The 26799-nt window shown below is 51.5% G+C and overlaps 2 protein-coding genes across 6 annotated transcripts in view; one reads left to right on the forward strand and one right to left on the reverse strand.

Moving 5' to 3' along the window:
• The window catches only part of UNC5A (unc-5 netrin receptor A), a 64413-nt gene extending 63029 nt beyond the window's left edge, over positions 1-1384 (forward strand). For both annotated transcript variants that reach the window (XM_070793303.1, XM_070793304.1), the window contains one exon: positions 216-1384. In XM_070793303.1, the coding sequence (XP_070649404.1) occupies positions 216-381 (166 nt within the window). In that variant the 3' untranslated portion in view covers positions 382-1384. The remainder of the gene's footprint in view (positions 1-215) is intronic.
• HK3 (hexokinase 3) lies at positions 1355-26685 on the reverse strand. 4 transcript variants are annotated; one of them, XM_019964690.2, is made up of 19 exons: positions 20450-26685; positions 17113-17237; positions 13356-13518; positions 12988-13142; positions 12782-12901; positions 12599-12694; positions 11282-11381; positions 11016-11199; positions 10394-10549; positions 10005-10238; positions 9359-9654; positions 9108-9247; positions 8909-9028; positions 4848-4943; positions 4580-4679; positions 2431-2614; positions 2155-2310; positions 1768-2001; positions 1355-1679 (listed from the first exon to the last, which is right to left on the reverse strand). In XM_019964690.2, the coding sequence occupies exons 2-19, from the start codon at positions 17206-17208 to the stop codon at positions 1535-1537; spliced, it is 2775 nt and encodes a 924-aa protein (XP_019820249.2). In that variant the 5' UTR covers positions 17209-17237; positions 20450-26685; the 3' UTR covers positions 1355-1534. The 4 variants fall into 4 exon arrangements, with proteins under 4 accessions (XP_019820249.2, XP_070649403.1, XP_070649401.1 ...); XM_070793302.1 differs by lacking the exon at positions 10005-10238; XM_070793300.1 differs by lacking the exon at positions 8909-9028.
• Between the last annotated feature and the right edge of the window lie 114 nt (positions 26686-26799).

The raw sequence follows: 26799 nt of genomic DNA on the forward strand, positions 1-26799 counted from the left end.
GATATGAAGGCCACCTGCAGCCCAGCTTGGGCGGGGATGAGGAGCAGCGGGGGTGGGTGGACAAGACACATGGTGGGGCCTGTGGTCCAGCCCCAGCAGCTGGGGCTTCCCCTTGGCTGACCGAAGGGAGGCCCTGTCCTCAGGTGGTCTAGGAGGGTGGAGGCGGCAGCCCCTGGTGAGGCCAGGCTGCTGAAGCACTCCCCTCCCTTCTGCAGCCATCTCAGCTTCTTTGCCTCCAAGCCCAGCCCCACAGCCATGATCCTCAACCTGTGGGAGGCACGGCACTTCCCCAACGGCAACCTCAGCCAGCTGGCAGCAGCAGTGGCCGGACTGGGCCAGCCAGATGCCGGTCTCTTCACAGTGTCAGAGGCCGAGTGCTGAGGCCGGCGAGGCCCACAATGCCTACACTCTCACCAGCTTTGGCGCCCGCCAGGAACAGGCAGAAGCCAAGACAAGGCCCTTCCCCACCACCGGGGAGAGCTGCGCGGACAGGCCCCCTCCTGGCGGACGCTGTCCCCTATCACTGGCCCTTTCAGACCCTGCCCGCACTCCCTCCCCTCCATGGCCTGCCCGGCCAGGCTGGCACTGCCACCTGCTCTCACTCTGCCCAGGCCCCCAGGTCCCAGGGTGGATGGCGCCTGGAGCCCAGGCTGGGCCCAGCCCACTGGTGTGTGTGTCTGTGCGTGTGATGTTACCTCTCCTCCTGCCCCGGCCAGGGGGCCGCATACACACGGGCAGGCACGCATGCCATGGGCTCGGGACGTGGTCCCAGAGCTCCTGCCTGAGCTGGATCTTATGCAAACATTTCCGTGCCTGCTGGGTAGGGGCACATCTGAGGGGCTCGGCTCCAGGCCTTCGGGACTGAAGGCCACAGCTGAACAGGGGGCGGCCCCTGCATTCAGGCACACAACCACCACACGGCCATGTGCCCACGCATGTCCTGTGTGCTATCACCTGTGTCCCCCTGACACGCATCTCATGCCGTACACCCAGAGGCTGCTCACGTCTCTCATGCCCGGTGTCAATCCACACCTGCCTCTCACATGCTGCCCTTCTCCCACCTACCCAGGGACACCCAACGGCTCCTCCCTGTTCTCCCTCTCCTGCCCCCAGCCACGAGGAGCCCTGCCCAACAGGGCATGTGAATATGCAATGGGAGTCCCGGGCTGGACAATGGCAAGTGTGTGTGCCGTGGCGTGCCCTTTCCTGGGGCTGGCAGGTGCCCCATGTGGGGCCTGTGGTGTGAAGTTTGTGCCCTGACTCTGTTTTAAGTGCATTCGTGCACTTACACTTGGCCTTATGTACACAGCCTTGCCCGGCCGCCAGGGCACGTAGGGATTTTAGCGGACGTGAATGTAAATAAATTATATATATATATTGCTAACCCAAGTGCTACTTCTCTCGGGGAAAGCTAAGGGTCTCCCCAGCAGGGGTCACACATGACTATTCCGGAAAGTCCTGGGTGTCTGGGCCTGGCTTGGGGACAGACAGGGTCCCAGCCCTGGACCAACAGAGCTGGTTGCTGGAGACTTCTTCAGATACGGGTCCTCTGGGCAAGGCGGCAGGCAACAGCAGTGACCAGGGCTGCACCTTTGCCAGACCCATCCTCTGACTGCAGGAAGGTGACCACACAGCGAGGGGCCAGCTCCCGCACCGTGGCTGCCACCAGGCTGGAGAAGCTGTGAGGGGGAGAGGCCAACGTGAGCCTAGGTCAGTCCAGTCCCACTTGGCCGTGGCTCCCGTGCCCAGCCCACCACCCAGACTCACTGAGGGTGCAGCTTGTAGAGGGTCCCATCCACCCCCACGGATATGGTCAGCTCTTCCAGGCCCCGGTTCTCACGAATCTTCTCCACCACGGCAGCCACGCCTGCCCCACAAAGCTGGGCAGCCCTCTGGGACACAGCCTGGCACACCTCCAGGACCATCAGAGCATCGTCTGAGGTCAGAGGCAGCCCCAGATCCTCCAGGATGGCTCGGACCTGCCTCAGGGCCAGGCTATCACTGGGAACAGGAGAGAACAGAGGGGCAGGGTCCTGCATGAGTACCCCCTCTCATGACTTTTCCATCCTCTGGGGTGGACCTCCCTCCAACCAGCATTCCACCTCAGGAAAGAGTCCTTTGGGAGGTGGAGGGACATAATATAGGCCTCAGCACCTTTCAATCTCAGAGAGAAACTTGGTCTTGAAGATGTCCCTGGTCTGAAGGCGCTGGGTCTGCTGGCCCCGGAAGAGAACTCCAAGGCTAGTCAGATGCAAGAGGATGTGGCGGACGATCTCTCCCAGGTACATGCCACTGATCATCTTCTCAAACCTGCATGAACATGTGTGTGTGCCCACAGGGCTAAGGCCCCAGCCCCAGCCACCACCAGCCACCAGCCATATCAACCAGTGCCGGCCACCACCAGTCACACCTGCCTGGCCCAACCCATACCTCTGCTTGCCGGGATTGATGGATGCCTGGTCCACACTGGCATCAAAACGGGTGCTGAGCATGCTGAGAGAGCCGTCATCCCCAAAGGCGCCCCACTCCGTGTTGATGCACATCTGGCCTGAGTCCCCATCCACACTTGCCACATTCCGGAGCTCCTCCATGTAGCAGACATTGGTTCCTGTTCCTGCAGAGGAGCCAGATGGGGTGTCTACATTGACTGATGCCCACAGGATCCCTCTGAGCCCCTCCCACCGAGATGGCAACATTTGCACTCATTTCCTACCTCTCCATCTCCACATGCTCATTGGCCTGTTCCAGGGCCAGGTCAGTCCTCTTTCCTCCCTTTCTCACATCCCTTCTGCAGACCCTGCCACCACCAAGCCCCCTGGGCCTCCACTACTTCCCCTACCAGCACCACCATCAGTCCATCTCCCATGCTGCCTCAGGGTGCTCCCCAAATGCCTGTCATGTCATCTCCTGGGAGATGTGTGACAGCCCCGCAGTCACACAGGTGAGAGGCCCACACCGTCTTGGACTGGCCTTCCAGGTCTTTAGTCAAATAGCAGGTGCTGGGCCAGGAGCCAGGGACATAAAAATGAGATATGAGGAGGAGCCCCATAGTGGCCAGAGCCTGGGCAATGAGCAGCCAGCTGTGATGCTGCCCAAACAGAGGTGCAAAGAACAGCATCGTGGGATGCCCAAGCACAGGTGAGTCTTCCTGTCTCAAAAGTTAGGAAAAACCACAGAGGGAACATGACATTTAGATGTGAACTTGACGCCAAGAAGCTTACAGAGAGAGGGCATACGCTGGGTAAAGGTATTTCCTTCCTCTCCCCAACACACGGTCAACTCTAAGCAGGTATGTTGGCCCCTGGAACTCCTCCATCCAGTTACTTATCCACACAGCAATCTGGGCCACCTCTCTCTGGCACCTCCCAGTGCCAGGCACTATGATCAAGAAGCTCCCAGTCTCCTGCGAGGCTGCCACATACCCCCCGCGCTAAGACGGATGTCCAAGGAACTATGAGAGCCCTCCTCCTCCATCTAGTCAATCCCTTTTTTCAAGGCTTTCTTTTCAAGTCTCGCTCATGTTGGGACCGCTTCTTTTCTGATCTTGGCTTCATTGCCCTGGCACTTAGAGTTGGGTTCAGCTCTCTCTGATGTCCAGGTGCTCTTCTGGACTCAATCTCCACTAAACAGTCAGTTCTGAGAAAGCAGATATTTTCCCCTTCTTAATGTCTTTCTGTCCCTATATCCAGCTTCCAACTGGCCAGAGGAGAGGAGCTTAATAAAGATTTAGAATCTTGGACTTCTCAAAGGACCATCTCAACTCATTCTCTGTACACCCCCACCCCTGGGGTCCACTGCATTCCAAATACCGTGTGTGTCTTGCTACACTTTGTCCCCTCTCATTTCATCCTCATCATGCCTTCAGACAGGCATTGTTACGTTATCATCTCCACCTTAGAGATCCAACTGAGGCTTTGGCGATTTGCCCAAAGTCATACAGGGGTAAGTGACAGAGCTAGTATGCTGTGCTGTGCTTAGTCGCTCAGTCATGTCTGACTTTGTGACACCATGGACTATAGTCAGCCAGGCTCCTCTGCCCATGGGGATTCTCCAGGCAAGAATACTGGAGTAGGTTGCCATGCCCTCCTCCAGGGGATCTTCCCAACCCAGGGATCGAACCCTTGTCTCCTGTATTGCAGGTGGATTCTTTACTGTCTGAGCCACCAGGGAAGCCCAAGAATACTGGAGTGGGTAGCCTATCCCTTCTCCAGGGGAACTTCCTGACCTAGGAATCAAACTGGGGTCTCCTGCATTGCAGAAGGATTCTTTACCAGCTGAGCTACCCAGGAAGCCTGACAGAGCTAGTGTTTCTACTCAAATCTGTAACATTCCAAAGCTCACATTCATTTAACAGATAAACAAACTGAGATTCAGAGAGCTTAAATGACTATGAGTCAGCAGTTGAGCTGGACTAGACACCCAAGCTCCAGTCTCTCAACCCAATAGTGTTCCAGGGTCCCATGGGCTCAGGTCCCATGCCACATCCCCAAGGTGAGGGGAACGTCCGACCTGAGGAATCAACAGGAGGCAGTAAATTAGCATCAGGCAGTAGAGGCACAAAAGGCAGGGCCCTCCTCACCGACGATGAGGCCGACCTCGCAATGGGGGTCCTCGTAGCCACAGGACATCATGGTCCCCACCGTGTCATTGACAATGGCAACCACATTCAGCTCCACTGCCTGCACAAAAAAAGGATGCCTCTAGTTGCTGGGCAACGCGGTTGTCACAGCAACCAGCACCAGACCCAGAGATCTCTACTGCAGAGGGCCCCCCAGCAGGCAGACGGAGACCCCTCGCTCCCTTCAAGGCCTGTTGCACCAAAGCAGCCCTGGAGACAGACTCCTTACCTGTCGGCGCCTGATGGCTTCCCGCAGCAGACACACAACGTCTTGGCCCTCGCAGTCAGATGCATTGAAACCCTTTGTCCAGTTCAGGAGGATGCCCTGGGATGGAACCAAGGGGAGGCAGGAAGCTGGAGGCCCCTTGGAATCTCACTTTGCCTCCCCAAAGCCTGTATCCCATCAGAATACAGTGTATAGCATTCCCTCCCCAGTGGGAGGCTGTCCTACTCTACCCATATGGCTAAGGGCCTTGCCCTCTGCCCCCTCTCAACTCTCCAGTGTGAAGAAGCCTATTAATAACCATCCAACCTACACCTTCTATGTTTAGTGCCAGAATGCTGAGATGGTCTGAAGGTCTGGCCATTTTAAGACATCTGCTCAGAAGGAATGGTCCTTTGTAATCGGGTTAGGAATGAACAGAATGAGTGCTATGTGTTGAGAAAGGGAAGGACAGAGAGAGGTCTAAATGACAGCAGAGTCTGCTCCTACAGAAACAACTAGCAAGAGCCACCTGAGAGGGAGAAATTCTGAGCTGGGACAGAGCTGAGTCAATGGGAGGTTCACACGCATGTTTCAGCTACAAATGAGGGGTGAATGGAAGAGCCAGAAACAGACACCTGAGCAGGACAGGAGGGGACACAGCAATTCCCCGTGAGAAACTGGCCTTAAACTGTGGACTTAGTAATGGTGGCCTGGCTGTACTTGGAACTGTTCTTTTCCTATTGTGCTTCCTCTGGGTGGGATGGGGACGGGGGAACTATTCTAACACCATTAGGAGAAATGACTGCTCTGCCCAAGTAGAAGCATGAAGAGCAGATCTGGGAATCTTTGGGGCAGGAGATTTTAGAAATATTAACTGACATTTCTCCCAGTAGTTTCCTTTTATTCCTTTTCCTATAGAACCACAGCTAGAGTGGTCTGGGCTCATTGTCTCAAAAACAGAAACCAGAAAGAAAGAGTAGGTGAGAGGGAGAGCCAGCTGGTGAGTAACAGCAAAGTTTCCCTGCTCCCAGATATAAGGAAGACCCCCTGGTCTGGGGAAGGTGAGGTGGGCAGGAGTCAGAGCCAGGTTCCGGATGGCTTTCTGAGAAAGATGTCCTAAGCCCTCCACCCTGGGCCTGCCGCTGTAGGGGAGGGGAGGAAACAGAAGGGATTTGGATAATGGCCTCTGACCTCCTTCCATGGAGAGGAAGGTAAGGTGTCAAGGGAGATGTCAAGACCCAAGACAGCAAGAGGGGGAGTCCAAATAGCTGGCACCTAGATGTCTCCCCAAACTCCCAGCTTGTTTTCACATTCTATACAGCAAAGGAGGGGCCCCTGCCTGGATAAGGGGGTCCCTGAATTGATTAAGTTTTCACTCCTGAAAAGAATGTTGGCTTAACATAGAAATTGAGTTCTGTTATAGAAAACTAATAGGACCGCGTTTCCTGCATGCCTGACTTTGCACACAGAGTCCACCTGCTTCTCACACCTTTTGTTATTGTTGTTGTTAAGTTGTGTCCGACTGTTTTGAGACCCCATGGACTATAGCCCAGGCTCCTCTCCAGGCAAGAATGGGATTCTCTAGGCAAGAATACTGGAGTGGCTGCTATTTCCTTCTCCAGGGGATCTTCCCAACCCAGGGATCAAACCCTTGTCTCTGGCATTGTAGGCAGATTGTTTACCACTAGGCCACCTGGAAAGCCGTTCTCTCTCACCTTACAAGGAATAATAAAAAGGTGCCAGGATGCTCAGACTGGAGGGAGACACTGCAGAGAGACAGACAGACCAGTAGAGAGACACTGCCTGCTGCACGATCCAAAGGAAATTGGAGTACAGAGGTCCATGTCTGAGAGGTCAGAGCAGGAGCAGAGAGCAAGTGAAAACCACAGGAAGGCTGGTTGGAGTAGAGGAGGCAGAACTTTCCAGAGAGCACAGGTGTGGAAGAACCTGGTGGGCACCTTCAGGGCCAGCAAGCTCCTCATCAGAGGAGCTTTTTCGCAGAAGTTGGGGGTGTTGAGAAGAAGACTCCTAGGAACTTGGATCAGAGGTCTGGGAGGAGCTGTCTCCATGGCAGCCCTTAGGGTATGCATGAGAAGCCTAGCATTCCTGATGAAGGATGTGGAGGTATTGCGTCTAAACCTGTGCCTGCCCCTCTGCCAACCCCAACCAGGCACCTCACCCTGAGCCAGGCTAACATCAGCAAGGCTGGGAATGGGATCAGTTCAGTTTAGTCACTCAGTCATGTCCGACTCTTTGTGACCCCATGAGTCACAGCACGCCAGGCCTCCCTGTCTATCACCAACTCCAGGAGTTTGCTCAAACTCATGTCCATCGAGTCGGTGATGCCATCCAGCCATCTCATCTCCTGTCGTCCCCTTCTCCTCCTGCCCCCAATCCCTCCCAGCGTCAGGGTCTTTTCCAATGAGTCAACTCTTCGCATGAGGTAGCCAAAGTACTGGAGTTTCAGCTTTAGCATCAGTCCTTCCAATGAACACCCAGGACTGATTTCCTTTAGAATGGTCTGGTTGGATCTCCTTGCAGTCCAAGGGACTCTCAAGAGTCTTCTCCAACACCACAGTTCAAAACCATCAATTCTTCAGAGCTCAGCTTTCTTTATAGTCCAACTCTCACATCCATACATGACCACTGGAAAAACCATAGCCTTGACTAGATGGACCTTGTTGGCAAAGTAATGTCTCTGCTTTTCAATATGCTCTCTAGGTTGGTCATAACTTTCCTTTCAAGGAGTAAGCGTCTTTTAATTTCATGGCTGCAATCACCATCTGCAGTGATTTTGGAGCCCAAAAAAATAAAGTCTGACACTGTTTCCCCATCTATTTCCCATGAAGTGATGGGACCAGATACCATGATCTTCGTTTTCTGAATGTTGAGCTTTAAGTCAACTTTTTCACTCTCCTCTTTCACTTTCATCAAGAGGCTCTTTAGTTCCTCTTCACTTTCTGCCATAAGGGTGGTGTCATCTGCATATCTGAGGTTATTGATATTCCTCCCGGCAATCTTGATTCCAGCTTGTGCTTCTTCCAGCCCAGCGTTTCTCATGATGTACTCTGCATATAAGTTAAATAAGCAGGGTGACAATATACAGCCTTGACATACTCCTTTTCCTATTTGGAACCAGTCTGTTATTCCATGTCCAGTTCTAACTATTGCTTCCTGACCTGCATACAGGTTTCTCAAGAGGCAGGTCAGGTGGCCTGGTATTCCCATCTCTTTCAGAATTTTCCACAGTTTATTGTGATCCACACAGTCAAAGGCTTTGGCATAGTCAATAAAGCAGAAATAGATGTTTTTCTGGAACTCTCTTGCTTTTTCCATGATCCAGTGGATGTTGGAAATTTTATCTCTGGTTCCTCTGCCTTTTCTAAAACCAGCTTGAACATCTGGAAGTTCACAGTTCATGTATTGCTGAAGCCTGGCTTGGAGAATTTTGAGCATTACTTTACTAGTATGTGAGATGAGTGCAATTATGCAGTAGTTTGAGCATTCTTTGGCATTGGCTTTCTTTGGGATTGGGATGAAAACTGACCTTTTCCAGTCCTGTGGCCACTGCTGAGTTTTCCAAATTTGCTGGCATATTGAGTGCAGCACTTTCACAGCATCATTTTTCAGGATTTGAAATAGCTCATTTTTCAGGATTTGAAATAGCTCAACTGGAATTCCATCACCTCCACTAGCTTTGTTTGTATAAACCATGCAACCACAAGCCACTTTGAGAGACAGAACAAACTCTGCCTTCAGCCTGGGGGCCTACACTGCTCCCAGGTGCCCAGACCTAACACTGACTCCACTCTCCTGCCCACTAGCAGCCTCTAGGATAACTATGTCCTTCTCCATCCCATGTCTTTCCATGGCCCTGTATTCCAGGCCATTTTACCATATCCCTTCCACCTGAGCATGCCACATCTGGGAAAACTGAGGCTAGGTTCAAGGCACAGCCCTGCAGTGCCTCCAGCTGGTCCTCTCCCCAGCCCAGAAAGCCCCCTCTGGACCTCCTGCCCACTCCATGAAAAGCATGTTAGCGGAAAGCCCCTGAGGATGGCTTCCTCAGACCCCACCTTTCTCACCTGGTCCAGGCCCATCTGCCTGCACGGGAAGGAGAAGGTGAAACCCAGGGGGAGACTCTGCCCACTCAGGCCCTGCTTCTGCTGGAAGTCCACAATGCAGTCCACAATATGGTCAAAGAGCTGAGGGGTAGGAGCAAGTCAGGGAGCAGGCCACTAGGCCCATCCCTGGCCCCTGACATCAGCTCCAGGCTGTAGGTACCTGCTGTCCAGAGCCCTGGGCCACGCACTCCGGGATGGAATAGATCTGGCTGGAGATCTGCACACCTCCCGTGGTCACACGCACCAGGAGGACTCGAAAGTTGGTGCCCCCCAGGTCCAGGGCCAGGAAGTCCCCACGCTCTGTGAGGCAGAGACCCTCAGCACTAGGATGGAGCTGGAGGCTCCAGCCCCACACATGTTGTGACCCCCGGGAGCCCGTGTCCCTGCTCCACATTCAGGCTGGGTCCTTACCGCTGCCATCAGGCGTGGCCCGCACATAAGTGGGCAGCATGCGGAGGGAGGAGGCTTCCCCTTGGAGCCCCTTGGCCATGGCCTCTCGCATCTGTGCCTGCACTTCTGCCAGCTGCTCCCGGGTCAACCGGAATGGTGCCAAGGTCTCCTCCAACAGGCGCCGGTGGGCAGCCAGGCGGGCAGCCACAGCAGTCACCATTGCCACGCCCCGGCCACCCCCGTCCACAGAGGGGATGAAGGAGACATCGCAGTTGGGGGCCAGAAGCATCACTGTCTCCCGTAGGACACTGAGAAACCTACAGAGACACACAGCAGGTGCGCCCTGGCTTGGCACCTGGCCCTGACCCCCACAGCATGCTGAAGCCCTGGGCTCCCTCATTTCAAATCAGTTCAGTTCTAAACCCATCTATGCACCAGCCATGCACCCAGTGCACCTGCGATCCCCTCCCTTGCACACCCAAGAGAACCCTCTTTCTCTCCTTTGACCTCTTCTGGCCTCCCTTAACCCTCCGTCCATCTTTATTCTGCTAGGGAGCCATTCACACCCACTGCCTTGCACCTGTGGTACCAGAGTGCCCTCTGGTATCACACACACACGCATGCTCTGGTGACCTGTTCACACAGGTTCATGCTGTATTCCAAGTACCTGGGGTGTCGCTCAAACACTCGGCCTCCGGTGGCCACAGCAATCTGAAGAGCCTGCTGCTCCCGGCTGTACTGGAGGCGGGAGAGGACAGCGGCCAGAGCAGCAGCGCAGAGCTGGGCGGCCCGCGTGCACACAGCCATGCACACACACTGCACCCACTCAGCATCTGAGGCCTTCGGGTTCAGGCCCAAGTCCTGCAGGACAGCGTGCACACGGGCTGCCCCAGCAGAGGGACTAGCGGGGACAGGGTGTTGCTTTGGGGCTCAAGGAGGCCAGAAACTCCCTGCCCCCACCAAAGCTCCATGCACGGCTCCCTCAGGGGAAAACCACCCCCGCAACTCCCAAGCCAGGAGTCCCTTTGTCACAGCCCCCTTGCCTGCTGCACTTACTCCTCCATCTCAGCCACGTGTTCCAGGAGGATGCTGCCTTGGCTTCGCAGGACGGGGGAGGTGTGGCCACCAAAGAGGACCCCACGCTGGGCCAGGTGAACCAGCACCAGCCGCACCAGCTCACCCAGGTACAGCCCCCCAATCATCTTCTCAAACCTATAGGCAGGAAGGATGGCTGGCCAGAGCCTTTCCTAAGCCCTCAGCCCTCCTACCCCCACCTCCAAGAACTCCCAAAGAGAGCTCATTTTCTTTGGGGTCCTTGACTGAAGGGTCCAGAAGCAAATGGCCTCCTCAGAGATAGTTGGGTGTTTACCCAGACCACACTACCCCGTCTGGCTTAGATGAAGTTCAAGGGGGCTCCTGGAAGGACCCAAGGAAGGTAGGAGTCCCTTTGCTTGACTACTCCCAACCCCTAACCCCTGTCGGAGCTGGCCAGAGTCAGGAATAAGAGTTGAAAACTCTGCATTGTAGAACCTTGAGCCATTCCTTCGTTGAGACTGGCCAAGGCCCCCTAGGATGCAAGTGGGGAATGGGAGGCGCGGGCCTAAAGACTAGAGTACAGGAACAGCAGAGCGGGAGTGGAGCAAAGCAGTTGTAGGACCGAGAGAGAAGGTTAGGCCACCTCTGGGCACCCGGGTTCAGTGACTCATGGTCCAGGGTGTGGTCGAAGATGGTCTGCACTGGCCCCAGGGCCCCCTCGTCACTGAAGGAGCCCCACTCGATGCTGATGCAGACGCGGCCCCGGTCTTCGTCCAGCACTGCCACGTGCCTTGCCTCCTCCATGTAACACGCATTGGTGCCGGTGTCTGGCAGGGACAGCCCCATCAGGACCTGCCCACCAGGCATCCAGGCCCTCCATCCACTATCACAAACGCCCGCGTGACTTACCTACGACCAGCCCAACTTCACACGGCCCGACCCCTGGCTCACAGCCCATCATGGTGCCCACGGTGTCATTCACCACAGCAACAACATCAATGCTGTAGGCCTGGGCAACACAGAGGACAGAGGTTGGGGAGCCCGGGGGATGTGTGGGGCTGGGGCCCCGGATTTGATGGAGACATGCAGGGTCCCCCAAAGGTGTGTCTACCTGCCCCACCCGTTTGTGCCATGTATGCTGGAGACCCTCCCACCCTATAAAGGATTTTCTTCCCTCTTACCCCTGCTGCTTGGCTCCTCTGCCCCTGTCTCAGGCCCTGGAGGCCCCAGAGGCTATCAGCCTCAGCCACTACTTCTGGAACCCCAGTGCTCCTCACAAGACCAGGACAAGGGTAAGCAAGTATGTCACCTTGAAGGCTGTGCTGTACACACCTCACTTGCTCGCCCTGGTCCCAGCCTATCTTCCCAAGCCTGCTCCTCTCAGTCCTGACTTCTAGCTACTTACATAGCACCCATGGTGGCGAGTCCAGTGGATCCAGAACAGCCTTTCTTAGCCACTCAGACTTCTGAAAATGCCCTTCACTGAAATTAGAGCTTCCTCCCCAGCCACAGCTTATGCACCTGGCAAACTTCTCCTTCAGGCCTCTGCTCAGGCCACAGTGCGCCCTTCCCCATGCTCCCAAAGTCATCAGAACCACCTTCTCAACAGGGACAATTGTTTATTGGGATGCTGTCCCCACTAGGCTTGCAAGGTCCTTGAGGACAGGGTCAAGTCTTTTCATCTGTTTCTCCTATAGTCCTCAATGTTTATTTGACCCTTCTTAGTCTCAGTCTCCTCACCTATAAAATGAGAATGTGTTGTGTGCTTAGTCACTCAGTTGTGTCGACTCTTTGCAACCCCATGGACTGTAGCTCACCAGCCAGCTTCCTCTGTCCATGGGGATTCTCCAGGCAAGAATACTGGAGTGGGTTATTGTACCCTCCTTCAGGGGATCTTCCCAACCCAGGGATCGAACCCTGGTCTCCCACATTGCAGCAGATTCTTTACCATCTGAGCCATCAGAGAAGCCCAAGAATACTGGAGTAGGTAGCCTATCCCTTCTCCAGCAGATCTTCCCCACCCAGGAATCGAACTGGGGTCTCCTGGATTCTCCTGGGTTTAGAATCCCAGCTGAGCTACCAGGGAAGCCCATAAAATAAGAATGGTAGCAGTATTTACCCCAGGGTTAAGTGGATAAAGGATACCAACAGGATATCCTTTTAACAGAAAGCAGGCCCCCCCAGAACCCAAGACACAGCCCTATTTGCTCCCCTGCCTCTACTCACTCCCTGCCTCTGGATGGCGTCTCGTAGTAACTGGACCACATCCTGGCCTTCCACATCACTGCACTTAAAACCTTTGGTCCAGGAAATGAGGGTGCTCTGGAGGCAGGAAAGTCAGGTCAATCCAATGACCTTCACGGCCCTGCAGCCCCTCCACCCACTGTCCCTGTAGCCACTCTGCCTCACCTTGTCCAGGCCTGTCTGGTGACAAGGGAAGGAGAAGCTGAACCCAAGCTGCAGACCCTGATTGTCCACGGGCAGCACATCCAGGAACTCAGACAGGCAGCGGGCGGCAAAGTCAAAGAGCTGTGGGATGGGGTTGGGGGCTTAACTCTGCCCACTAGAGCCCCAGCTGCCCAGCCAGGCCCGGAGCCTATGCACTGAGTGCTCACCTGCTGACCAGGACCCAGCATCACTTCCTGGGGGATCACAAACTCCTGGCTCCGGGGCTCCACCTTGTGCCCCTCGATGCCCGTTAGGGTCACCCATAGAACACGCAGTGAGGCCCCTGTGGCCCCCAGCTCCAGCACCACGAAGTCCCCTTTCTCTGTGGGCAAGCAGGTCACAGAAAGGCATGCAGCTGGTGAGACCAAGCCCTCCACCTCCCAGAAACATTCCTAAGGCCTGTGTAGGCTCATCAAGGGACCTTAGAGATGGAGCAAGGGGTAAGGAAAACACCCCACCTCCCTCCACCCACCTCTCTCCCAGATCAGAACCCTCTCTGCAGTCCTGGCCACCCATCTTAGTCTGTGCCACCCACCAGTGCCATGTGGGGTAGACCCCACATATGTGGGCAGCATCCGGACAGCAGGGGCAGGGCCTACTTGCCCCCTCAGTGCCTGCTCCATGGAGCCCAGGAGGCTGGTTTGAATCTGTCGCAGCTGCGCCCCTGTCACCTTGAACTGCTGTAGGCACTCCTGTACCTGAGGAGAAACATGCAGACATCTGGACAGGTGGCCTGTTGGCCTAGCCATATCCCCCAACTCCAACCAAGACAGAGGCCAGCCTGGCCCAGCTCACACCTCCCTTCCCTAACTCAGACCAGCTTTCCTAGGGGCTGACCTGAGCCCTGCTTGAGCCCCGTGAGCCTTGCTGCTCTCCCAGCAACTGTCCAGTCCCCCTCCTCACCTCTTCACACACCTGTGGCTTTCCCACTGTTCACAGCCTGCACCAGCTCCTACACTCTCGGCTCCTCTCTGGAGGGAAGACCCACACACTTCCTCCTGCTCTATTCCCACATGGCTCCTTGTCAGCTCTCTCTCCACTTCTTTGAATTCAGGGATGGTGAGGCTTCTCCCCTATCACCCCACTACTGATTGGCTCTGGTTCCCCAGTACCCAGAGCCAAGCTGCTCAGTGCATTGTTGTTGGATGAACAAATGTGTGAGTGCACTTCAGGTTCAGGGGCTTCCCTCTTCTGATACACTCCATTGTGGCACCTGGGCAAGACCGGCCCAGGAGAGTTTGGGGGCCACACCGTGGAGGACAGTCCGCCCACAGTTTGGCCATCCTTCCCACAGACATTGACTGAGCCCCTAATACGTACCCAGCACTATTCTAAGCACCATATATTGCACAACCGGCTGAGCCTGCTCTTGTGGAACTCAGATTCGTGTAGGGGGCAGAAAATAAGCACAGAAACACATAACACAGTTCTGGTAGTAATGGTAGAAAAGAAAGGCAGAAACAGAAGTTCAGGGGGTGACCAGGGGAGGAAGAGGTATTTTTGGATATTGGTCAGGAAAGGTTTCCCTGTGGAAGTGACCTAAATGAAGGAAAGGAATGAGCCATTTGAAGATTTGGAGGAAGAACACAAAGGGATTTTCTTTAGAGTAAAGGGGATGGATGTGGGGGAAGCCTGGGCCAGGAGTAGATCAGAGTGAAGGGAGGGGCAGGCAGGCAGGGAAAGCAGAGGATGGGACACCAGGTTCTTCTCCACAGAAGCTCAGTGGAGCTTAAGAAAAGCTCCAGTACCTCAAGTCTGTGTGGGAACCTCCCCTGGATAACCCTCTGGACTGTCATTCCAAGAGGCCTCAGCAGTCTCCTTGAGTTTTTCGGAGGGCCCCAGGCCCTGATTCCACTCTCCTAGACCCCCACCACCCATCTCATAGGAATAGAATTCTTATGACCTGCTGCCCCACACTGGGCCTATATCTGAAAAGTACCACTCAGGCACCTGGATAAGAAGGCAGGGAGAGCCAGGGAGGGGGAGGCTGCCCAATGAGGGAGATAGAAGCAACTCAGTCCCACCCCTGCTTTAGGAAGAGAATGGGAAACAGACCCCTACAGAAGCAAAGGATTCTAACTGGAGTGCCAGATGTTCAGTTTCGTATTCATGTTATTGCTTCCAGCAGCCAGGCGTGCTAGGAGAGTCTATTACTATGTCACAAATGAGGAAACTGAGGTTCAGAGAAGGCCAGTCATCTGCCTAATCCAAGTAGTAAGGGAAAGAGTGGGACTTGAATCCAGACCTCTCTGACTACAGAGATGTTTCCAAATAAATGTGAAGCCTTGTAAAAAACACTGAAAAGAACCCAAAGCTGATGAAGAAACTCCATCATCAAGAACTTGGGGTGAGAAAGCTTACATCTGAGTCCTTGCCCTGCCACTTCCTAGCAATGTGAAAGTGTTAGTCACTCAGTCATGTCCAACTCTTTGAGACCCCATGGGGTTGCAGTGTAGCACACCAGGCTGCTCTGCCCATGGAATTCTCCAAGCAAGGATAATAGAGTGGGTAGCTATTTCCTTCTCTAGGGGATCTTCCCAACCCAGGGATCAAACCCGGTTCTCCCGCAATGCAGGCAGATTCTTTAACTTCTGAGCTACCAGGCAAGTCCTGGCAATGTGGCCCTGGGGAAGTCAAACTTCTCTCTGACATAATTAGACTTACCTCTTATGCAACATCAGGAGAATAATAATACTCCCTGGCCAGTGCTGGTGGGCATGCAGCAGCCAGGAGAAGCTACTGGAGTCTCCCCCCTCAACCTCCCCCAAGAAGAGTGGGGAGAGCCTCAGCCAGAAGAGTGAAGGTGGATTTTATGTGACTTCAATGCTGGACTCTTTGACCAACTTGCTGTGTTGGTCAGTCTGGGTCCATCACCTCACCTCTCCTCTGTCAAGCAGGAATAAAAATAGCACCCCCTTCTCAGTAATGTGAGAGAACTGAGAAGACAGTAGATGTGAAGAGGTGAGACAGTAGCTGGTCTACAGGACATGCTCAACGTGGTTCCCTTTTCTCAGAGTACAAGTTACAACCAGCCTGAGGAGCCTGACTCCATGTCCCTTCTGGAGACAGAGTCCTGAGGGAACGGACACGGAAGGGACACAGGTGGTGCTGGGCTCCAACACCATATGGTTCTTAGATCACTATGGGAAGGGGAGCTGAGACTGAGGCCTATGGTGCTGAGTGGGGACCCAAGGCCACAGGATGTTTGGCTGCATGTGAAGTTCCCCCAAAGCCAAAGAGAACTGTCTTTAAACTGCAGGTGTGCTCAGTTGAGCAGGATTGGTGTAGGACCAGTGTACAAGTCTCAAGAGAGTGGTGTGAAGTAAGAGAGGAAGCGGTGGTAGGCCCTAGAGCAAGCCCAGCAGGGCAGACTCTGCAGCAGAGTCCCTGCTCCCTTCTAGGGTCCAGTTACGGGCTGTGCATAGAGGAACTGTTAACAGCAGGGTCTGGGGCAGAGGTTGGACAAGGGTGAAGTGGGGGCATGAAATGCAGTGTGTTACCCTCACAGTGTGGGCAATAAGCCAAATCCAGCAGATGCCAGAATGGGCTGGGAAACTAAAGGAACTGCAGGGAACAATTCAAGAACCCCTTCATGAATGTCTCCTCTGTGCAGTTCCTTTATCTCCAACAGCTCACTGAATCCACCAGGGTTGGGGGATTAGACTTTATTTTCCTCCATTGCACTGATGAAGAAACAAAGATGAAGAGATATGAAATGACTTACCCAAGTGTTTCCTGCTCAAGGGTGTGGTAGGGAAGGGCTTCTAAATCTTGGTCAAGATAACAGGAAAAAGAGAAACTCACTCTGAGCTAACCTAAGGTATATGGACCACAATAACCTCCAAATTGAGTTCAGCACTGAAATCATCTCTGTGTGCCTGACTGCAGTGGCCATGTTGAGGGGAAAGAGATGTACAGAAATGACTAGAGAAGTGAGGAAAGAAAGGGCCTTAAGCTTTCTACCAGAAAAACCCTGGAGGGTCCTTTCTAGACTGAGACAACCCAAGGTGCCAAAAGTGATATATTTGGAGCTGAAACACCTCAGCTCAAGCTCCTGTCATGCCTTAAACTCAAAAGCACGTCACCTCTCTAAGCCCCTTCATCCTTATCTGTTAGAGGAAAAGATAACCCCCACCTCTCAATGGTGAGGGGTCTTGAAAGAGGAAGTTACTAGATCAGATATGAAAGGCTCAGTACACTGGAAAGGGCTGCATGGGTGTGAGCGCATGGCTCCGTGGTGGGGCCGCTCCTGTTTGAAGAGGCATGAGACAGGGACCTAGTGTTGAACTTACCATCTCAGAGCTGTTTGAGGGGCAAGGCAAGCCTTCTTGGGGGCAGCTGGGGGCTCCTTCCCCTTGCTGCAACCCTAGAGACCCAATGGAGTCCATGTGGTTCCACAATGGTGAGGGGTGGCCTCCTATGGGAGAAAAGGGATAGCCCAGATGAACCACATACTCCACCGTCTGTGATGAGCCTCAGAGGCTGTGATGAAGACCCTTAACTTTCTTCCTTTTGAAAGGGACCAGGAAGGAAGATGTGGGCAGAGCTCAGAATCTCTGACCATCAAAGATCCTTTAGTAAATCAACCAGAAGGCCCTCATTTTCCAGAGCATGTACAGCGAGAGAGCACTGGCAAGGCTGATTCTCATCCCAATGCCATTAATTCATTCTGTCATTTATTCACATTTACCAGTCCCTAATGTCTACCGTGGCTTCCCTGGTGGCTTAGTGGTGAAGAATCTGCCTGCAAATGCAGGAGACACAAGTTTGATCCCTGGGTTGGAAAGATCCCCTGGAGAAGGAAAAGGCAACCCATTCTAGTATTCTTGCCTGGGAAATCCCATGGACACAGGAGCCTGGTGGGCTACAGTCCATGGAGCACAGAGTCAGATACAACTTAGTGACTAAACAACAACAATGTCTACTGTGCCACATGCTGATGTACAGATGAAGCAGACCTAGACCACACCCTCAGGGACTTCACAGCTTTACCAATAATCACAGTATGATCGACACAGGCAGTGACAGAGGTGGACTTGCTGCTGCATTGGGGAGTTCAGGGATGTGCTAGAGGTTTGGAACAAAGGGTGTGAGTTAAGTGGGGAGCGGGTTAAGATCTGCTGCAGAAGCAAGCAGGCTGGCTTGGCATCTTCATGCCAAGTTGAGTGAATTTCATGCCGTAGAGAGATGGGGACAGGGACGGATCTACACTTCAGAAAAGGGTTCCACTAGTGCTATGACTTTGGGCATGTATGACTTTGCATTTCAGTTTCTTTATGTGTAAAAACAGGAGACGATAGTATCACCTTTGCAAGGTTGTCACCAGAGTTAAATAGAGTGACAACAGGGAAAATGCTTTGGGAACTGTGATGTACAACACAAACAACATGGTGGGCTTCAGAAGGTGGGATGATGCTGACCTGAAAGAGCCCTGTGCTCAAAGTTGAGGACACAGCTCTCCACAGAGCAGCCGCACCAGGTCTCTCCATCTCATGCGTGCATGCTAAGTTGCCTCAGTCGTGTCTGACTCTAGCCTGCCAGGCTCCTCTGTCCATGGGATTCTCCTGGCAAGAAAACTGGAGTGGGTTGCCACACCCTCCTCCAGGGGATCTTCTTGACCCAGGGATTAATATCTCTTGCACTGACAGGGGTGTTCTTTACCACTAGCGCCACCTGGGAAGACCCTCTCCATCTCAAGGCCCTTTTTTTTTTCATCTGGATATGAATTAAAAGGGGACCAGGAAGTTTCCAAAGAAGACTTCAATGATTCAAGTGCCATTTGGGGTGGTGCAGTGGAGGGCCCGAGATGGGCAGAAGGCATCTGGCCCTCTCCTATAACAGGTAAACTTTGGGAAAGTTGCCTTCCCACCATCGCAACCTCTACCCACCTGCCACTCCCAACACATCCATGAATTTGCCCTTCCTATTGTCACCCATGATCTCCTGACTGCCCAATTCCAGCCTTTTCCTCAGTTCCCACCCTTTTGTCCTCTCAGGCACGCAAAGCCATGAGAATTCTCTTCACTGCAAAGTTCTCTTCTCCCTTGGCTGTGCCCATCAGTCTTTCCTGGCCTCCCTCCTGAGTCTCTCAAAGTCTTCATCAGTAACTCCTCTTAAACAATGGAGCTCTCAAGTTTTTGGCCATAGCCTGCTTCTCCAATGCTTCCTCTTTTTCTCACTCATCCCCAAGGTTTGATTAAAACCTCTGTGTGAAGGTTCTCACATCTACCCCTGTTCTGAGCCAAATTCCAATGGTCTGTTAGCATCTCTGGATGCTGGAGAAGGCTCCTCAAACTCAATGGTCAAAGTCACATTAATTTTCTTCTTCACTTTTCCCCATGAAATTCTTCTCCTGTCCTTCACCTTGGCTAGAGGCATGCATGTTGCCTCTATACATCCCTGACCTTCAATTCCTCCATGCAATCATTTCTCAGGCTGAAAAAGCTGAGAGTGGAAAGAGCTCTCTTGTGTGTCCCCATCTCCCAGTTCCCACACTGTCCTAGACCTACTCATCTGACTATTCCAAGTCTCCTAATTGATAACTCTTGCTCCTGTGTGTCTTCCTCCCCACCCTACCCACAACAAACATGTCACCCAGAGTGACTGCAAAAAGACTTTATCATGTGATCCCCCAGTTCCATCACCCCTAAGAAAGGAAGATGACCTTTACACTGTGGTTTCTACTGCAGAAAAAACAAGTCCCCAACGCTTTATTGTGGCATTGCAGGCCCCTGACATTGTCCTCAACCCAAGCTTCCTCTCTTGCTCCTCCCCTTCATATTCCAGACACACTATGAGCTTTGTCCTATCTCTGGCTGTTCAGCTTTTGTTCACAGCCTTCCCTGGAATTGCTGTGTCTGAGTCATTATTTCTTCAGTGCCCAGCACAGAGCTTGGCCTAAGCAGCTGCCAGTAAAACTTGCATGGCAGCTAGAAAAATTGAGAGATGGGGAGTTTTTTCTTATTCACAGAACCAAGAAATCAGTTTCCAACAAATCTCCCCAAAGTTACATATACCTATACTCTCTCAAATCTGTCAAACATATGTTCCACATATGTTAGAGGTCTCTTTTGAGGATAAAATGGGGTAAATAAGGCAATTATCTTTGGGAGAGGAAGGCCTAGGGATACAGACATGGTGAGATTTCACTCTCCTTTTGAGGCCCAGCTAGATCATTCATTCATTCATTCATTCACTCTCTTATTCATTCCTTCTTCTATTCAATATTTATTCAGCACTTCTACACGTCAGAGACTATAAAGCTTCCCTCAAGTAACCCGTGTTTACACTTCTGGTAAATGCATTCATTTGTGTCCCTTCTAGCTGAGAGTCCCTATGGTGAGGGACATGCCTCTCACATCACTAGATCCCTGAACCCAGCCTAGGGTCTCATGTTTGAATAACTAGGGGCCTGTTGGCATTATTCAGCTGAATCAGCTACATCAAACGGGCCTTCCTTCTGAAAGGTATGCCAAGGACCTCTACCGAGGATGGGAACCACCACTGGTTCCCATCAAAGAAGAGCCAACTTAGTCTTTCCAGCCTCCACTCATCCAGGATGGCCTAAGTAGGAGAGATGAGGGCAAGGGGCTGGAACTGAGGTTGGCAGTAATTACAGGAGAATCTTACCTGGGAGAAGCAGCAGTTGGTCACTCTCCTTAGATCTGAGCTCTTCTTTCTCATTGACATCCACTGGCCTGGTTTGCACTCCAAAGTGAAACTCACCAGTGATATGAGTTAGTTACCAAGCCCCACCCTCTCATTAAACACCAGCTAATTTAGGAAGGTGCACTTCCCTCTGAATCTGTCTTAAGCGGAGGCTGGGTTAGGCAGGACCATGGTGCAAATTTAAGCAAGATCACCACAGGAAGTTGAGAGTTCTGAACTGAGTCAAGAGCCCTAGGATATCCCCTCTGCAATGCTGGGAAGCTCCATCCATTTTACAGGCACTCCAAGTCTGAGTTCTGAGGTGGTGGCTCACCCCTGGAAAGGAACTAGAGGAAACTAGCCTGGGAAATACGCAATTCAATGGACAATTTTCCAAAACATGGAAGGACGTACTAAATGAACACGAGGCAATGTGGGAGTACAAGAGGAAGAGACTAACCCTGCCCCAGAGTGGGCAGAGGTTGAGGAAGCTGAGCCCTGAAGGAAGAGTGGGAGTGTGTCCTTGACAAAGAGAACATGTACAAAATCACGGAGCACAAGGCAACTTCATGGAATTGGGGTGCAGCTCCAAGGACCTCAAGATGACACATGTAGGTGAGGATATATGGTGGGATGAGAGGCAGCCAGACTGGAGTTTAGCCTTTAGTCTATAGGCCAAGAGGTTAACAGTAGGTTCACACTGTAGGGCTTCTCTACCAGAAGGGGAAGAGGAATCTCAAGCTGCAGTGGAGCTGTGGGCCAGCCAGCTGGTTTTCCCTGAACTAGTCTTCTGGAATGTGCAGAAAGCTGGGATATCACTGTGCCCAGTGTTGTGGTCTAAATAGTTTTGTCCCCCACCCCCACCAACCTAATGCTTATGTTGAAAGCCTCATGCTGAAGGTGATGGTATTAGGAAGTGGGGTCTTTGGGCAGTGATTAGGTCCTAAGGGTGAAACCCTAATGAATGGGACCAGTCTTCTCATCATAAGTCACTGAGAGCTCCCTTGCCTCTTCTGCCATGTGAGGATACAAGAAGTGGGTGGTCTGCAACCTGGAAGAGGGCCTTCATCTGACCATGTAGGCACATTGATCTTAGACGTCTAGCTGCCAGAACTGTGAGAAATACATTTCCATTGTTTATAAGCCACTCAGTCTGTGGTACTATTTAATAGCAAGCCAAATGGACTGAGATACCCACCATGGTTAACTAGACGTATTGCACCAATTTCCCTCAAAATTGGTGAGCAGATACTTTAAAACTTCCAGCTACCTCATCAGCAGTAACCTTAATATTAACCATAAACAGTACTCGGCCTACACATGACACCAGGATGGAGACCATGGATGATACCTGTTCTATCAGTCTGGGGCATGACTGGACCTGGAAACATGCCAGACATCAGCCCCTCTGCACAGTTCAGTGGGCAGCAATCAGGCAGATAAGCTCTAAAGGCAGGAAAATTGGGAATGGGGGTGGGGAGGACAGAGTGGTCATCATTCACAACATAGCAGCCTGCCTAGCCTGGGGCTCGTCTCTCTCAACTTTGTTTAGTTAGGAGAGAACATAGAACTGAATGCCAAAGGCCCAGCTGTGATTCATGCTGACAGTTTGCTGTCTCCTGAACCTGAGTGATACACCCCTGACAAGCAATGCCAGGGCTCTTTGTCTATGTTTCTGGAAGTCCCATGTCTATTTCCCCAGCAGCAGGGGTCCCAGTACCCTAGGCAGAGTGTCAAAGAAGGCCTATGTCAGAGCCTATGCAGGGAGGAAGCAGCCTGGGCTTGGGGTCTATGAACTACTATGACAGCCCTGACTGTAGCAGAGGCATAGCAGGGATCAGCAGTTCTCTTCAGACACCAGATGACCATTGAACAACGAGGGGAAGGACAAGTCCTGACAAGACTCCTCACAGACCCTAAGCGCCAATCTCCAGCTGTTCAGGAGGAACTAAGGAAAGAGGAGAGGCAGTTAGCTGGGGTAAAGGTGGGCTGTTGCCCAGGTACCATAGCTGGGATGAGAGCCAGGCCATCCCTGTTCTGAGCTGCTCCCAGGCTTGCTTCTCACAGCTGACAGTGCGCCATGGCCAGGCACACAGGCCCTCAGGCCCAAACAAGCTTCCTGTCTTTCCCCCCATGCCCTTTTACTCCAGCTCTCCTATACCCATCAAGCTGCTCTTTACTGTTAAGTGTTTTGTTCATGCTGATCTGTCTGGATTGACTCCCTCTTTGCCCCATCCAGCTTTCCCACTTAACTTTTCCTCATTCTTTAAATTACACCTTCAGTTCAGTTTAGATCAGTTCAGTCGCTCAGTCATGTCGAACTCTGCGACCCCATGAATCGCAGCATGCCAGGCCTCCCTGTCCATCACCAACTCCCAGGGTTCACTCAGACTCAACGTCCATTGAGTCAGTGATGCCATCCAGCCGTCTCATCCTCTGTCGTCCCCTTCTCCTCCTGCCCCCAATCCCTCCAGCATCAGTGTCTTTTCCAATGAGTCAACTCTCCGCATGAGGTGGCCAAAGTACTGGAGTTTCAGCTTTAGCATCATTCCTTCCAAAGAAATCCCAGGGCTGATCTCCTTTAGAATGGACTGGTTGGATCTCCTTGCAGTCCAAGGGACTCTCAAGAGTCTTCTCCAACACCATAGTTCAAAAGCATCAATTCTTCGGTGCTCAGCCTTCACAGTCCAACTCTCACATCCATACATGACAACAACAATGCTGGGAGCCTTCCTAGAAAAGCTCCTCCTGGCCCTGATCCCAGCTGAGTAGCAGCCTATTGATCCCATAGTGTCTTGATCTCCCTGTATCATTGCATTGACTACAATCTATCAATAGAATCTGTTTGCCTTCCCCCACTGCACTGTGGACTCACAAAGAATAATTCTTATCTTTGGAGCCCCTGTTCTAGATCTAACATGAGATGAAAACTGAAGGTGAAGTTGCCCAATTGTATCTGACTCTTTGCAACCTCATGGACTGTAGCCCACCAGGCTCCTCTGCCCATGGGATTTCCAAGGCAAGAACACTAGAGTGGGTTGCCATTTCCTTCTCCAGGGGATCTTCCCAACCCAGGGATTGAACCTGGGTCTCCTGCATTGCAGGTGAATTCTTTACCATCTGAGCCACCAGGGAAGAGGTATCAGTTAATTTTTCTTAAATTGAAGAACTCTCCCACAACCTCAATAGTACAGGGCTTTTGAAACTGAGAGGAAATAAGTAACCTCTTCTTGCCTTCCAGGTACAGATGGCTTCAGCAGCCTTCCCACTCAGGGTTTATACATTCTTCCATCTTCCCACTGGTACTACCATCTACTTACTACCTGCCTTTCCCTCACCCCAATTCCCATCTTCTAGATCAACTTAGGGCCAAAGCTGCTCTGCCTCACAGGTGAGAATGGGCCCATCCAAGCTTAAAATTCCCATTGGATTTTGTGACTCAAGTGGGGTTAGGAAGTAGTATGGAATAGTAGAGAGAATCAGCACTGGTGTCAGACAGACCTGGGTTTGAATCCCATCTCATTTACCAGTTGTATAACAAAGTGAGTTTTTGCACTTCGCTGAGCCTGTTTTCTATGTATAAAACATAAAGACTAATAATAATGCCTTAGGATAGGTTCCTCCAGAAGTGGACCTAATTTGAGTGTAGTTTAATTGGGAAGCAATCCAGGCCAGGGTTAGGATTAGGGCAATGCATGTGAAGTGCCTAGCTACAAAATGTGGAGAAACCCTTTCAAGTTCATACTAGTGTCAACTCTTCCTTTACATGAACTAAAGAGTGCAGGTCCCTCACCTTAGTCCCAGCCCTGATCCAGGAAGCACTGACAGGGGAGCTGGAAATGAGATAGGAAGGGAAGGAAGTCAACAGAGCATACATAATTAAGCTACTGCTGAGCTGAGAGCTCCTGAGGTTCAAGCCCTGAGGGAACTCTGGGAGACGTGTAGAATGAACCTAAGTGAGGTGAGGAAGCTGGGGAATTTATCCTCCAAATTCCATTTTCACTGGTTGAGGGCTGCCTCAGAGGCCCTCACTTTCTGGCACTCCCAGCTCTGCCGCACACTTGTCTAGAGAAGTGCTAAGGCAGAGAGTTGCAGGTCCTTGCAATAGGACCCTGTGGGTATGCAGTAGAACAATGAGTGCCCAGGGATAATGGGCAAGGCACAGCCTCGGCTAGAGGGCTGTTATAAGGATGAAGTGAAATAACACAACCACCGTGCCTAATAGAAAAGTTACCTTCTCCTTCCCCATTCATCACAATGCCTTGTGAAGTTCATGGAGTTTCCCAGCTCCTAGAGTTGGCAACACTAGCAGAACAGCTGCTTCCCATCTTTAAGAAGTAAAAGAAAAACAAGAAACAAAACCCCAAAACCTGATGGCCTGAGGCAAGCTCTAGACACCTGAGTTTGCTGTGGAAGGCTGGTACTTGATGGAACTAAGGTCATCAAACTGTATCCTCTCACATCTGCACATCACCTCTCTGGCTTTTCCACCTCTCACCATGACACTACTTAAGACATACAAAACTAGCATCACATTGAAATAACAACTACTGCCATTCACTCACCTTCTAAGAGATAGATACTGTGCTTTTATATACATTATCTTACTCTTTAGAACCCTGTAAGCTTTCCCCCAATTTATAGAAAAGGAAACTAGGTCTCATAGATGTTAACTTGTATCAGAAGCAGAGGTTCAGATTCAGTTCAGTTCAGTTGCTCAGTGGTGTTCGACTCTTTGTGACCCCATGAACTGCACCATGCCAGGCTTCCCTGTCTATCACCAACTCCCAGACTACTCAAACTCATGTCCATTGAGTCAGTGATGGCATCCACCCATCTCATCTTCTGTTGTCCCCTTCTCCTCCCACCTTCAATCTTTCCCAGCATCAGGGTCTTTTCAAATAAGTCAGTTCTTCGCATCAGGTGGCCAAAGTTTCAAGTTGATGTCATACTCTTTCCACTGACTTTGTCTCTTCACTAAGGTCCCTCACACAGGACCACCAGTATTGGGAGAATAAGACAAATGAGCAAGCAGCCTTTACCAAAGATAGAGGTGGGAGGGCCTAGGGAGATGGTTGTTTTCTCCTGATTCCACATTAGTTAACAAATAAGCCTATCAGTAGTAGTCCTGCTGATCTATACCCTCCTCCAACAATTTGCCACTGATCCATGTTCTAGGGAGACTGCTCAACTATAAGTTAAATAATTCCCTTTCCAGAATCAGCCCTTTCCCTATTCTTATCTCCAGGCAGAGAGATAAACATATTACCCCATTTATAGAACTTTACCTCCAATAAACTGCCATTTACTGAGAAAGAAAACTAGTGAAAGTTAAAGTGATGGGACGTAACTGATAAACTACTTCTCATTAGAAGGCAAATGGGAAAATAATCAATACTAGCATTTTTGTTAGGACTGAAGAGGCAGAGCACTGTAGTCTCACTGCCAAGGACAAAAAGTATTTTTTGATTTTTTAATATAAGCCTTTGTTTCCTCATCCAAAAATTGGGGGGGATAATACCTACCTTATAATGTTGCTGTGAGGATTAAACGAAGGCACACACGTTGCCTGAACCATAGCAAATGTCAAAAAATAACAGCAATTATGTGACGCTGGCCACAATGTCAGTGCCATCCAACACCACGGCATGGAAGAAACAGAGTGAGCCTGCCATCCTGCCTTCTTCTAACTCTAAGAGCTTATATGCAAACGCAGCTAGGCAGGAAACAGTGCATTAAAAGCCTGTGCACTGAGGACAGACCACAGCTCTGTTCTTCACTGGAAGATCCTGAGCAACGAGGTTGAGAACATGCATTCCTCTACTGATGTACTGAAATAGAAGTTACTTCCTGTTGCTGCTATGACCTCTGATGGCAACAGAAGCAATCTCAGCTTTAGCAGATGAATATGCACAGCATCCCCACGGGTTAATCCAGGAAAAAAAAATAATTGTATAGAAATTAATAACTTGAGAGTTCATTTACAAATTCCTGGAAAGAATGACTGGACATATTCCTTCAAAGGTGCTATGCTCTGGCTGAGAATTCTTAACTGGGTGAGGCAGCAAGATGAAGTGACAAGTCACTGAACAGTAAGGACAGCAGAACAAAAGTGCATTCAATCCCTTGGCATCTTCCAGAATGATGTCAGAGAAGGTCCAAACAGTAAAACTTTACACTACATATTCAGTGAATATAGGCAGTATGTCAGAGACCAGTAATGGAATTCCAAAACATGCAATTTATGAGTCTGAGAACTAGCTCCATAATTAAAACACCCCTCCCCAAGCCCTGCAACACAGAGACAAAAAGGAAACTCTCCATCTTATTGA

Source organism: Bos indicus, chromosome 7, assembly GCF_029378745.1.
Source record: "Bos indicus isolate NIAB-ARS_2022 breed Sahiwal x Tharparkar chromosome 7, NIAB-ARS_B.indTharparkar_mat_pri_1.0, whole genome shotgun sequence".
In the NCBI taxonomy this organism is placed as follows: domain Eukaryota; kingdom Metazoa; phylum Chordata; class Mammalia; order Artiodactyla; family Bovidae; genus Bos; species Bos indicus.